Here is a 14071-nt window from a genome sequence, read left to right as displayed (position 1 = left end):
GTCGTCACGCCTTCCTAGAATGCAAGACATGGCATTTCGAAATACCATTGTATGAGGCTCAAACACCTAGAGCTTTGCTGAGAGTGGCCCATAGTTACTGTTCTGGGAAACTTTCAGTATCTGTGGGTGGCTGTATCGTGATCCCGCGGCGATTCGGATCTGCCAATTGGCAAACTTGTTCAGGGTGCGAAATCGATCGGACTTCGCTGTGCCTACCGAAACCTCAATGTTCTTCGTGGAAGGCACCTGAGCACAAATCCACGCAGCATATATATGCCAGGTGAGCACACGCAGGCATCTTTCAAGTGCAAACCTCGACAAGATGCGCCTCTCAAATTAACGAGTTGGATGCAAGATCGTTCGTGCCAATCAATGTGGATGTGTTTGAAAGTTAAGCATTGAGCTCTGCAGCCCCCAATCGCGAAGCTCAGAACCGGGGCACTTTCTACTTTTAGCAGCAGGAGGCACCTGTTGCATCCTGCAACTCGGGTCGGCTTCAGGCGTCTCTCAGGCCTCTAACACATGTAACCATCTCCTGCACCGCATCGCCATCATCACCGATATCAGCAATGACTCTAGTCTCTCTCTTATTGCTATCCCCTGACCTCCAGTTCGCTAACCCCCCACCAGTCCTGCACCGCGGCGTTCCAGACCCTCGCCTGATGTACAATGTGCGATCGCTTCGTGTCAGAACAGCATCCTGACTTCTGCACGGCGGCGGTCTCGAACGTCCCTCTGCGACTTGAGTAGGAAAGTTCTTCAATGCCATTGGCGACGGCATCGAGATTCGAAGTCTTGAGTGCGTGGGTAGGGCTGGAGTGGGAGTTGGTGACAGCGGGTACGTGGTGAGGTGAGTAAGGCAAGGCAAGTACACGAGCGAATAACGCGCCAACATAGCGAGTAAAAAGATGAGTGAACAGATGAAACGCATTGGTATTATCATAACGCCAGCGCCTCTGATCGCGACGAAAGACACGCAGGTACTTCGAACCCCATCACACTCGCATCTTACACTACATGATCACTTCTGCATCCCTTCGACGAACCCTAACGCATCCTCGCGATCCACTACGTCGATGCTACTCGTCTTGTTCGTGTATGTCACGCCATAGCATCGATCCGCCACAAGCACCATCTCCGGCCTAAAGGTTGTGCAGATAAATTGTCCGCCGCCCTTTCCATCCTGCCCACCTTGTCCGCTGAGTTTCTGCAGCATATTGGCGACAGCAGTACGGTACTGCGCATCGAGATTCGCGTCGATCTCATCGAAGAGATAGAACGGCGCAGGGTCGCACTGCTGGATCGCAAAGATGAGTGCAAGTGCGCAAAGGGACTTTTGTCCACCGGACAACTGGCCGATTTTTTGCTGCTCGTCGTGCTTTGAGTTGAAGGACACGGCAATGCTGACGCTGACGTATTCCTCGATCTTGGATCCCTTCTTCCGGGCTGCTTGTGTGGGGGTCTCGTCTTCGCTGTCGTCGTCGCCTTGTGCGCCATCTGATCTGCGGTTGATGATGAGACGACCTGTACCGATGGGGACCAGTTCTTGGAATACGCTCTTGAAGGCGACGGACACTTGCTTGAAGGTACGGGCGATGGCCTCGTCTTTGCGCTGGTCGAGCACGTCGATGAGGTTTTCGATAGATTTGCGTGACGAGTCGAGCTCGGCGCGGCGGTCTATGAGAGTTTTGCGCTGTCGAGTGAAGTTCTCGTACTGTTCGTAGGCCTTCTTGTTGACGTGTGCAAATTGCTTCTGGGCCTGGGTGGCCTTGGTGAGCTCCCTGCCGATCTGATCATTACCGTTAGCAGTTGTCATCAAGGGAAGAGCCACTGTATCCGACCTTTTCCGTGTTCCACTTGCTGTACTTGCGACCGACATCTTCGGGCAGTGTGCCCAAATCTCGAATCTCTTTCCTCACTCTGCTGAGCTGGGCTGTGTAGGTGCTACGGTCTGCGTCTTTCCTCGACAGTGACTTCTCCTGCTTTTCCATTGCAGCAGCAAGCGCACGATTGCTTTGTTCCTTCTCATTTCTCGAAGATTCCAACAGCTCAATCTGAGCCCGTATCTCATCAATCTGAGTGTCAGTCTCCTCGATTTGCTGATCGAGATTGGCGACGGTCTTGTTGATGGTGTCAAGCGCACGCTTAGCTTCTCGCAGACCCGTTGATTGAGCTGCAGAACCTCCAGCGCCTCCTTGCTGTGCGAGCAAGTCATCCAGGGCAGGCTGCAAGCTCTGGTTTAACTCGAGCTCGGCCTCAATCTTCTGGGTCTCGAGCGTGGCGCTTTCTTGCTTGATCTGCGCATACTGCTTCTTGAGGTCCTTCACTGTGCTGGTCAAAGTGACGAGCATCTGCTCTTCATCGTTGGACAGTGCTTTGGTGAATTTCGAAGCAATCTCTGCTTCCCAGTCACTCTGCTGTGCTCCAAGCAGATTGATGGCCGCTTCGAGGTCCGCAGCAGTTCTCTGCTTCTTCGCCAGCGTATCCCGTGCATCTTGCAGCAGGCTCTGCTTCACGCGAACCTCTTCTCGCATTGGTGCATAGCTAGTCTCTCCTCTCCTTTGGTCGTTTTGCCGCCTAAGTAGCTCGCTCTGTGCTGCTGTGAGTTGATGTTTGATGGAGTTTAGCTGCTCGTCGACTTCGCGATTCTTTTGCTGTAAGTCGTCGAGCAGTGCACGCTTCTCAGCAACAACGCTGAAAGCCATGATTTTTGACCTAGATGGATCGTGGAAACCACCCCGGTACTGTCCCTTTCTAGTGGCGTTGTCTCCATCTGGGTTGTATGCGCGGACGTTGTACTGTTTGGCGACACGCTTGCACTCGTCCAGAGTTGGGCACACAACAATCTTACCAAAGACATGCCTAAACGCAGCTTCAAAGCGTTCCTCATAGACAAGCTTTGGGAGCAGAGGTTGCATGTTTTCTGTCGGCCTGAGCTGGATGTCCGGTACGCTGATTCGGTTCAGAGGAATAAATGTGAGACGACCGCCCTTGTCCTTGGTAAGACGATCCATGATCTTGGATGCTACGTTATCGTCTTCGACAACGACGTGGAACAGAGCGGCTTCTGCAGCGCTTTCTGTGACTGATCGGTAATTTTCGGGTACTTGAAGCAACTCAGCGATCGTGCCGTGAACGCCCTGTAGCCCATCTCTGCGATATCTCCGTAACGACTCGAGTCCGCGACTGGTACCATGGTCCAGTAGACGAGAGAATGTGTGCTCCGCCATCTGCAGATCTTTCTGCACGTTTCCAAGCTGACTGCTGAGCCTGTTCTGGTCGCGCCAAAGGCTAGTCTGTTTATCGAGGACAGCCTTCTTCGCATCTCTGGCCTTCTCGAGCTGCGCCGCAAGATCCACAGCGGCATCACCCTCATTGTCAATTGCCTGCCTCAACTCAGCGATCTCGCTCTCGATACGCTTAATCTCGTTGTGAAGCTCGGCAATCTCTTCGTTGGTTTGCATGAGCACAGCCTTGCGACGGCTGAGGTCTCCGTTCGTCTCGTCGATCTGTGCGCGTAGAGCAACATCACGCTCTCGCTTGTTGCTGTAGTGCGCCGTTCGACCCTGCTTATCCTGGAGACGTTTGTATTGACCTTCCGCGTCAAGAAGCTGTGCACGAACAGCCTCTTCTTCCTCCTTCTTTGCCTCGAACTGGGGTAGCAGCTGTTCGAGCTCAGCCTGTCGAGACCTGATCTGTTGCTGCAGCGCCGTGACTTGTGCGTCACGTCTGCTCTTGGTTTGCTGAGCAGATGATTGGCTGTCCTGTAGTGCCTTCAAGTCCAACTCAATCTTGGCCTTCTCGAGCGTTGCAGCCTTGCGTTCGCCCTCGTATTGTACACGGTCCTGTCTGAGTATGTCGAGATCGCTTTTCCGCTGATTGACTTCCGACTCGAGTCTCGTAATGTCGTCTTCGTTCTGCCGGAATGTTGCTTCATTGTCTTCGCGCATCTCGCGACCGTGGTGCTCGAGGGAGTCGATGTGTTCGATTTTTGCCTCAAGCTCAGCCTCTTCCCGCGAGTGTAGAGTGTATAACAAGGATCTTCGCTCCCTGTCGTTCTTGCTCCAGGCTTCAAGCTCCTCCTTCTCGCCCTCCAATTCGCCCAGACGCTCGTTGATCGACTCGACCACGCTGTCGATATTGGTGCACTTGTTGTCCGTGTCATTCAGCAGCTTCAGACTGTCGGCACGGCGCGTCTCGTATACGTTTGAACCTGAGATCTCTTTCAGCATTTCGAGACGGGCCTTGTCCTTCATGTTCGTGAGAGCCGTCACACGACCTTGTGGGACAATGTAGTATGGGTTCGATCGCGAGAAACCGGCCGACTCGAGAATTTGGATGACTTCAGCCTTGGTGGCGTTTTTGCGGTTAACTGAGTATTCGTCCTTCTTTGCGCCAATTGTCCGACGCAGGTAGAACTCAGGCTTGCCAGTCTGGAAACGGTCCTCGGTGTTGTCGAAGCAGACCTCGACGTATGCAGACATGACAGCCGAGCCAGAGCCTTCGTGCAACAAGGCCTGGCGCTCCTGGCGATTAAGGAAGTTGTAATCGTCGCCGAGGACGAAGCGCACGGCGGCGAAGAAGTTGCTCTTGCCAGAACCATTGCGACCGACGATGACGTTGCAGTTGGGCGAGAAAGGCTCGATTTGCATCTGGTCCTTGTAACTGCGGTTATGTCAGCCTCGTTCGACACCTACACATGCCCGTCACTCACCTCTTGAAACCCTGAATGGTGATCTGCTTGATGTAACCCATGGCGGCGGTGGGGCGCGGTCACTGCGCGCAGCCTCGATGCAATAGTTGTCAATGGTGTCGCAGACGGTAGGGCAATGCGATCACGTCGACGTCGCTCAGGACATGGCTGGGTGGGGTTGAGAGTGAGTGTTGACGTTGCTTGCCCTCACTGCCCGCGACGCGCCTGCCACCCAATTCGCGACGCGCCTTCCCGCCAAGCCGCCAGCGCTAGCGCGATTTGGTATCGTCATTCGTCCCCAACAAGCTTTCACTCATTCCACCGAATCATGTCTCTTGTTGGCAATCCAGAACAAAGTTCGGGAACTGTAGCCATGCTCTTTGTCGGAGGACGACTCGAACCCCAGCGTATCCGAGCGCAGATGCTGCTGTGGTCCGAGTTCCGAGTGTGTGGCAGATGTTTGGCATGGAGGCACTTGCTGGATTCTTGCTGGATTCTTACTGGCTGGTAAGTACACCTCAGCTCTCAACGGGCTTTGAAGATGTTGCTGTGTTGGAAGGTACTGCTGTGACAGGATTGGAGGACGGAGTCAGTATCGTTTTGTCCACGGTAGCTTTTACCGCCAGTAGGGTTGGAAATCAAAGCGAGACTCGGTGATGTTCGTGTCGTTCGGATGAGTTCCTTTTGAAAAGTGATACATTGCAGCTTCAGGTATGTTCCGTGCCTCCCAACACATTGCACCCTTCGACGGCTGTATACTATGTATGAAGAGATTACAACAACGCTAATAGGCAGTCGCGCCAGCCCAGCCCCCGTAAATCGTAGAACGTAGAACCGACGGTACACGCCAGCAACATGCAGCAACATGCAGCAACATCCCCATCCTTCAGTATCCTCCTCCCTAATTTACATGTCTTCTCTCCTCCAAACTTCGCCTAAGCCTTGGTCAACATCTTGATAACCTCCTCCTTCTCGCCCGTCGGCAGCGTGCTCAGCAGCGACATAACGCCCTTAAGCCCACCCTCACGGTCCTTGCGCATCAAGTTCGCAATCTCGAGCGCAATCCCATCGCTCTTGAGCTTCTCCACGCGTTCATGCACTATCTTCCTGTTCTCCTCGTACCACGTGGCGACGCTCATATCGTCGTTTTCGAATTGCGGCACTTGGCTCCACGCCTTGAGCATCTCGATGCTGCGCGCGCGGGTGACGGCGTCGTGCTTGGGCGCCTCTTGCGAGGGCGCTGCGGCGGACGCGAGCTTCTTGAGAATGTACTCTTCATTGAGTCTGCGGCGGAGACGCCAGTAGAAGAAGCGGCGCGCGTTTTGCCAGCGCAGCGCCTGCCGGATGACGCCCTTGGCCTGCATGCGGCCGGAGCGGTCGTGCAGGTCGGCGAACTGGATGGCGATCTGGCCGTAGATGGGGAGCAGGAGTTCTTCGCGCTTTGTCATCTCGGCCTTGATGGACTGCAGCTGGTCCTGAGGTGTTTGCGGGTCGGTCAGCTTGCGCTTGAGAGCGCCATAGGTGGGGTCGTTGCGGGCCATGGTTTCGAGCTGGCGCTCGCGGCGGTATTTGATGCCGACGATGCCTTCGGGCTCGAGGACGCCGCCGCGCGAGTCTTCGTCGGCGTACATCTCCATGTACTGGGGGTTGATGGTGGGGTCGACGACGACCCAGGAGCCACCACGGAGCTCGCCATAAGGTGGGATGTAGACAAAGATGGGCTGCTCGAATTTGACGAGGGCGTCGACGATGTACGAACCGTACTTGAGGACCTCGTTGTACATGTCGCGCTGGCCACCAGAGAAACCGCGCCAGTTGGCGAGGATCATCAGGGGTAGCTGCTCGCCGTTGTTGAAGTCCTTGATGGCCTGGGCAGTCTTGAAGGCCGAGTTGGGGTACCAGACACCACCAGCCTCAGAAGTGACTTGCTCGATGGAGTCGGGGTTGGCAGGATCGGCAGGTGTGACGTTCTCGACGGAGCGAGTCTCGACACCAATGACACCCACAGGGATGCCACCGAGGCGAGCTCGACCGACAACGACAGTCTTGGCCCAACCACCGAGACTCTCCTCGAAAGAGCCGCGATCGAAGAGACCAGACTGGAAGCCATCTGCGTCTTCCTTTCCGGCGATGAGATGCCTGACGTCGTAGGCAGCCTTGCCAGGTGGGTAGTAGGTGACATCGCGATCCCAGTCGTCCGCTGTGGGCGAGATAGGAACAGGGCTGCCCTTCTTGTCAGGCACATACGACATCCACTTGACAATCTTAGAGACACCCTCGAAGTCATCATCGGCGGTCATGTGAGATACACCGTTCCTGTACATGATCTGAGTGCCACCAAGCTGGAGGTTAGAAGTGTAGACCTCACGACCGAGCAGCTTGTTGATAGCCTGAGCACCAGTGAGGATGATGGGCTGGCCCTCGATCTGGATGGCACGCTGTCCGAGACGGACAAGGTAAGCACCAATACCTGCAAAGAGTTAGCATGGGTGCTGTAGAACATGAATGTGTGAGGTACATACCAACTGAGCGGCACGTCACCAAAGTGATGGTGAAAATGTCCTCATAAGCCCTCGAAGTCTCGCCAGCAATGAGACCAGAGCCACGGAGCGACTCAACACCAAGGCCATCCTCTTGACCAATGACAGTGGTGATCTTGTAACGTGTCTCGCCAGCCTCATCGACCTTCTCGCAAATGACATCGTTGCGCTTGCCATCAACAAAGTGCTCGTACTTCTCGGGGGTGAGGTAGAGGTAATCGAAGCCAGCCTCAGGCCTGTTGGCATCCTTCCAGGCAACCGAGAAGTGGGGGATGAGTTCCTCGGCAAGACCAATGCGAGCGCCGGAGTTGGCCGAAAGGTAGATTCGCGGGATGCCGAGCTTGCGTGCCAGCTCAGAGCACTTGTGGAAGAAGTTGTCTTCCTGAGGACCGAAGGAACCGATCTTGAAGGTGATGTCGTTGGCGATGATGATGAAGCGGCGGCCGCGAGGGTACTCGGGCGTCTTGGCTGTGACGATCCAACCAACCATACCAATGTTGTTGTTACCAGGGTCGCGGTTCACTTCAGCCAGGTTGTCGTTGTCATCGAGCACCAACTCGAAGTACTCGAGGCAGTCACCCTTGGGCGGCTGCTTGTCGCGCAGGTAAGGGTGCTTGGCAATTGCTGCAGTCCAGCTGTTCTCGGTGGCCTGGCGGAAGAGCTCGGGGAAATCGTAGACGTACTGAGTTCCCATGAGATGAGCCTTATACCTCTTGGGCTGTAGTGCACCCTTAGTCGGGTAAGGAGTGGTGACTGGCTGAAGGTGGAGAGCACCGATCTTGGTCGTTCCACCGATGCTGTGGAAGAGCCACTTGCCAGCCTTCTCCGACTTCCGCTCCGCGTACATCTCAACTTGAATGACGTATCCAGAGGTGTTGGTGATGATGACACGGAGAGGGTAGGGAATGCCGGTCTGAGGGTCCGTGACGATGATGCGAATCTCAGCACCAGTAACACGGAGGCGCCAGAGGCGGCGACCGAAGCGCTCCAAGAAGCCACCAATAGCTTCCTCGACCTCCGCAGGGTTGAGCGGGAAGACGTGAGAGAAGTTGATAAAGATGTGGTTCATGTCAGCCTGCGAAGTGCCGACAATCTCCAAAGCATCCAGAATGTCCGTCATCAACCTGTCAGTCTCGGAGACCATGTACTCGGCGGTAGGAATCTCTTCCCGAAGACGCCCAGAACGGACGACAGCACGCAAGAAGTAGCGCTTGTCGCTCTCAGCGCCCTTGCCAACAGCCTCGTAGATGTGGATGTTGCGGTTCTCAGTGAAGACTGGCTTGATGTTGAACTTGGACAGTCTCCCAAGCTCAAGCTGGAAGGCAAGAGCAGGCTCGACGTGACGAATGCTGGCATCCTCCTCGTAGCTGGGTCCACGGAAAGTGTAGTAGCCGGGGTACGTACCGTCCTTGTGGCCGCAGATGAAAGTGAGACGGCGGATGTGGCGGGCAAGGAGCTCCTCCTTGTACTCCTCGACAATAGGCAGGATACGCTCGAGGATCTCCTCGTCGTGGACGCCCTCAATGTCACGGACAGCAACGTTCAGAACACCGGTGAGCTCATCGGTAGTTTGCTTGGGAGCATTGACGCCGCTAGTAGGGGTACGCTTCAGCGACAGGCCATCCTTCAGGCTGACGCCACCCTTCTTATAGGCACCGGCAGAGGGGAACAGCTCGAGAGCCTTGGCGAGGGACTCATCCGCATCGTCGAGGTACTCGACAGGAACAACAACACCCTTCCTAGTGGGCTCGTTGTCGAAGCGGGTGTTCCACGAGGACAAGTCGCTCATGGAGTGAATGCGAGGAGGGCGCTCGAAGCCAGGAGTGCTAGGTGTGCCGGGCTCAGAGGGCTCAACAGCAAGACCGTACTCAGCCTCGCCAACCTTGCGAAGCACAAAGTCCCAAGACAACAGGCACTGCTGCTCGCCCTCGTTGTGGTAGTTGATGTTCTGGAGCTGGTACGCACGGTAAGCACGACGCGTGTACACCTCCAGAGCAGCGAGTGCGACCCAGGGATCCTGGTGAACGAAGAACTGGGTGAGGACGTCGAAGACAGTGTACCTGGAGTCGACAACCTCCTTGATGACCTCGAAGTTGGGCTCACGGTGGTCCCAACCGCTCTCGCCGTAGCGCGACTCGACGACAGCAGAGCGCAGAATGTGCTCCATCTGCGAAGTACGCTCCTCGAGAGAAGGCATGGCGCACTGGATAAGGACCTCACGAGCCTTCAGCGACACCTTGGCGGTTTGCCTTGACTCGAGTTCCGTGAGCTTCTTGAGGGTGTCCTTGAAGTACTTGGCAATGTTGCCAACACCGGGCTTGTTGGGACGGTAGAGGTCGAGAATAGCGATGACAAGGTTGTTCTTCGCACTGACGCGAGTGTGGGACAGAACAGTGTGTACGACGCTGGCGATGTTATCGCGGTTCTCGTCACGGAGCTTGAGAATGACTTCCTCGTCTCGGGAGTTGCGAGAAGAGAAGAGGCGCTCAGTAGCCCAGTACTGCTCGAGGTATGTGAGCACCACGCTGTACTCGTGTGCCTTGAGACCTTCAGAGTAGCGGCGGATGACGTCCAGAAGAGGAGCTAGACCAGCCTTCAAGAGCTCAGCATCGCCCTTGGCGACGTTTTCAGCCAAGAACTTGTCGAAAGCCTTGCTGAGCTGCTTGCTAGGGAATTCCAATTGACGGCTGTGAGCCCTCTCGACAATCTGGCCGAGGGTGGTGTCCAGCTTTTGCGGCATGCGTGCGTGGAGAGCAGAAGCTTGAGCATTCCACTCACCGTAGGGCAGCTCGGGGTCGCGAAGAACCTCGACGAGCTCCTTGAGTGTGCTCTGCATGATGACCTGGTTGTCGAAACCCTGGAGGATGTTCTGCAGAACACCAGACAGGTAAGCAAGCCTCTGCGGGGGCTTGCTACCCATAACCTGGGGTGTACCCATGTCAGGGAGAAGGCCGAGGAAGTTCTGAGCCGACTTGACCTTGGATGGATCGTCCAGGGCTAGGACACCAAGAATGTCACCGGCCTCGAGCGTAGCTCCCGGCTGCTTGATGAGGTTGACGATACCAGCCTCCTGTGCGATCAAAGGCATGTACATCTTCATGACCTCGACCTCAGCAAAAGGCTGGCCCTTGGCAATGTGTGCGCCGTTCTCCACAGTGAACTTGACAAGCTTACCGGGAGACGGGGTGCGGAGCTGAGTGGGGTCGTTTTCCTGCTCGAGGAGACAGGTCTTGCCGTCTACGGAGAGACGGGTGGCACCAACTTCCTCCTTCCAGTACACGTTGTGCGACTTTCCACCGAGCAGAATCAAGAGACCGCCGTCGGCGAGCGCGCGCAGACCAACGGACACCTTGGAGCCGTTGATGAAGAGCGTGAAGCTGTCGAGGGTGGACCTAGTCGCTGTGAACTTGTACCGGAAGCCCTCGTAGATGAAGTCGATGGGAAACACGGTCTTCAGGACCTCCTTTGAAGGCACCTGACCCTTCTCGAGAGATGTCTTGTATTCGCTGATGCACGCCTCAGACGCAACGTGAGCCTTGGTGACAGCACCGCAAATAACGGCGATCATAGGGTCTGGGCGCTCAGCAGTCAGTTTCTTGGTGATGAGCTCATCGAGCCAGCCGGTGGTGATGGTGTTGTCCTCGAAAGCCGGGGTCTCGAGCAGCTTGATGAGGTACTCGACGGTGGTGCGGAAGTCACCGCGAATGCTCAGCTCCTTGAGCGCGACAACCATGTGCTTCCGCGACGCTTGACGGTTCTCGCCGTACGCGAAGATGTGACCGAACTGCGAGTCGGAGAAGCTGTGGATACCACCAGCCGAGCTGACGGAGAAGTAGCCCCAGACGTTGGAGCTACTCCTGAAGTTCAGGTCGTGGATGGTACCGCCAGACGGCTTGAAGCCCTCGTCGGGGTCTTCGGACGTGATACGGCAGGCGGTGCAGTGGCCCTTGGGGGTGGGGCGACGCTGGTTCTGGGCGCTGCCGGCAGTCGAGAAGTCGAAGTCGATCTGCGAGCTGGTGTGGGGGTCGGCGCCGTACAGCAGGCGGATGTCGCGCACGCGGTGGAGGGGCAGGCCCATGGCGATCTGGAGCTGGGCGGCTGGGAGGTTGACGCCCGTGACCATCTCGGTGGTGGGATGCTCGACCTGCAGACGCGGGTTCAGCTCGAGGAAGTAGAACTTGTCGTCCGAGTGCGAGTACAGGTACTCGACCGTACCCGCAGACACGTAGCCGACCAGCCGTCCGAGCGAGACGGCGGCCTTCTCCATCTCCTGGAACGTCTTGGACCCGGCGACGGTGACGGGCGCCTCTTCGATGATCTTCTGGTGACGGCGCTGGACGGAGCAGTCGCGGCCAAAGAGCGAGATGTTGTTGCCGTACTGGTCAGCCAGCAGCTGGACCTCCAGGTGGCGCGCGCTGCCGGCGAGCTTCATGATGAAGATGGGCGAGCCGGGGATTTCGGACGCGGCGGCCTTGTACAGCTGCTCGAAGTCCTCCTCGCGCTCGACCTTGCGGATGCCCTTGCCGCCGCCGCCCTCGGACGCCTTGACCATGACGGGGAAGCCGATCTTCTTCGCCGCCACCAGGCCCTCCTCCCAGCTCTTGGTGCAGCCCTTCTCGTAGACGTCGTCCTTGACCGTCACGATGCCCGCGCTGTCCACCTCGACCTCATTGACGCCGGTGCCGGACCATGGGATGCAGGGCACCTGCGCGTGCTGCGCGACGATTGTGGACGAGATCTTGTCGCCGAGCGAGCGCATGGCGGACCCGGGCGGGCCGATGAAGACGATCTTCTTGGGGGATGCCGCGAGCGACTCGGGCAGTTTGGGGTTCTCGGACGCATGGCCCCTGCATCGAGAGTTAGCGATCGCTGCGATCCCTGTGATCCCATGTAGGTAGAGAGATATGCTTACCACCCCGCCCACACCGCGTGCACGTTCATCCGCTCCGCCACGTCGACAATCAGCTCGACGTTGGCGTAGTTGTTGTTGTTGGTGCCGCCGGGCACCTCGACGTACTGGTCGGCCATCCTGATGTACTCGGCGTTGGCCTGCAGGTCCTCGGGCGTCGCCATGACGGTGAACTGGATGGCCCGCTCATCGCCGAACGTCTCGTACGCCCACTTGCGCACGCTCCTGATCTCCTTGACGGCCGCAATGCCGTTGTTCGCAATGAGCACGTTGGTGATGACCGTGTGGCCGTCGTGGGCGGCCACAAAGTCCTTCACCTTGCCCGGCGCGGCGGCGCTCAGCTGGTTGCCGCCGATGAAGTGCGGCGCCAGATCGAACTGGGCCGCGTAGCTGCTCGGCGCGCCATTGGCATCGCTGCCGTTGGCGCCGTTGGGTGCAGCGCTCGCCATGTCTGTCGTGGGATCTGCAATTCGTCCCCTGCCGCTGGGAGGTGCGCGTGGGGGTGGTGGGGGGGAGGGGGTGAACTGGGTGTGAGGGGGAGGCGTACAGCGTCTGGGTCGGTGAGGAGTCGGGCAATTTTTATAACCTACGACAAGGGAGCTGGAGCTCGGCCTAGTGTCTGTAGATCAAGCCCGGTGCGCAGCGTCTCTGGGCGGGGAGAAGAAGCACGGCGGAGCTGCAGTTGCAACAAAAAAAAAACTACAGGTCTCGTGAGGAGTTGAGGGAGCTGACCGGTGGGAGCGTCCGGACAGAGGAGGAATTTGGTAGATGGTAGTGTGTGTAGAGTGGAGCCGGTGTACAATTCTCAGTACTCGACCTTCCAACACCCGTTCTATTACGTGCCGGTGCCGGGAGGGAGCAGCAGCTTGTAACGAAGAGCCTGACACACTACTCGCAGTCGAGTGCAAGTAGTCAAAAAAGGTTGTGATGGGAAATCTCACTGCGGGAGGGCAATGAGAGGGTGTGGGATGGGAGGAAGCAGAAGCAGGAGACGCAGCGCCGGGAGACGTGTCTGTGTTAAATTTTTGATCTGCCCGTAAAGCCCGCAAAGCACTGACATGGCCCTTTGGCCCATCACGGAACACCCCAAGCTCATCCCGAGCTGTTGAGCTGAGGCCTATCGCCCACGATGCCGAAGACAGCCTTAGCCCCAAAACAGGACCCTCCATCACCGCCCATCGACCACCACAGACACCACAGACACCCCTGTCCTGATTCTTCCGACAAACGGCACAGACGTCTCGGCCGCCGCGAGATGGCCGAAAAGAAGCTTCCAGTGCAACGTCTGCCGCAATTGCTTCCTGGCTCGCTGTGCAGGGAGTGCTCGGTGTCCTGAGTATGGAGCCTGGGAGGCTCGTCCAGGATGCCAACTGTTGGGAAATGTTCCGCATTAGTCCCTGGTCGCGAGCACTGCGCGTCACCCCAACACCAATCCTCACGTTCCATACAAAGAGGCGGTTGAGCCCTCGCTATCTCTCAGCAGCTGCTCAGTGGCCTCCAGGCTGCCGCTGCTCCGCTCCCAAGCATGCTGCCCTCTCCCCCGCATCCTCAACAATGCGCTCCTGCTCGTTATCGTCCGCGCGCACGCAATGCCTCTGCAGCGAACATAGATAGGCACCCTTCTGCCTGTTGAGTTGATGTGATTTTGTCTCCTGTAATCGTGTTCCAAGCCTCGCTGTCAGCTTACAAGAGTTTCCCAAGATGTACCGTGGTTGTTGCGCACTCGGCTCTCCTCCACCGACCGACTCTCGGACTCCGGCTGCTCACCCAATCAGCGCCTGACTTGTCCGCTTCGGAAGTGTCCTCAGACAGTCAATAAATATATGAGGCTGCTATATTTGTACATGACGTTGAGAGATGGTCGCACGTCTAAGCCGGCGTGTGGTGTCGGAGCCGGCGTCTGAGTACTTATAGGCGCTGCGTGGAGTG

The 14071-nt window shown here is 57.0% G+C and overlaps 3 protein-coding genes across 3 annotated transcripts; all 3 read right to left on the bottom strand.

Moving 5' to 3' along the window:
* Positions 1-390: 390 nt before the first annotated feature.
* On the bottom strand, positions 391-1126 carry BU25DRAFT_111382 (uncharacterized protein). The gene has a single exon (XM_033700344.1). It carries the CDS (start codon positions 941-943, stop codon positions 497-499), a length of 447 nt encoding a protein of 148 aa, XP_033559985.1. The 5' UTR covers positions 944-1126; the 3' UTR covers positions 391-496.
* Positions 947-4882, bottom strand: BU25DRAFT_492689 (RecF/RecN/SMC protein). Its single transcript, XM_033711659.1, has 3 exons — positions 4715-4882; positions 1842-4665; positions 947-1789 (listed from the first exon to the last, which is right to left on the bottom strand). The coding sequence occupies exons 1-3, from the start codon at positions 4753-4755 to the stop codon at positions 1022-1024; spliced, it is 3633 nt and encodes a 1210-aa protein (XP_033559984.1). The 5' UTR covers positions 4756-4882; the 3' UTR covers positions 947-1021.
* A 492-nt stretch (positions 4883-5374) lies between these two features.
* BU25DRAFT_492688 (uncharacterized protein) lies at positions 5375-12591 on the bottom strand (the record flags this gene model as incomplete). The annotated part of the gene is made up of 3 exons (XM_033711658.1): positions 5375-7163; positions 7216-12080; positions 12146-12591. 3 exons carry the CDS (start codon positions 12589-12591, stop codon positions 5629-5631), a joined length of 6846 nt encoding a protein of 2281 aa, XP_033559983.1. The 3' UTR covers positions 5375-5628.
* Between the last annotated feature and the right edge of the window lie 1480 nt (positions 12592-14071).

This window comes from Macroventuria anomochaeta (genome assembly GCF_010093625.1).
Source record: "Macroventuria anomochaeta strain CBS 525.71 unplaced genomic scaffold BU25scaffold_24, whole genome shotgun sequence".
Classification (NCBI taxonomy): Eukaryota; Fungi; Ascomycota; class Dothideomycetes; order Pleosporales; family Didymellaceae; genus Macroventuria; species Macroventuria anomochaeta.
This window is presented reverse-complemented; position numbering and strand designations above follow the sequence as displayed.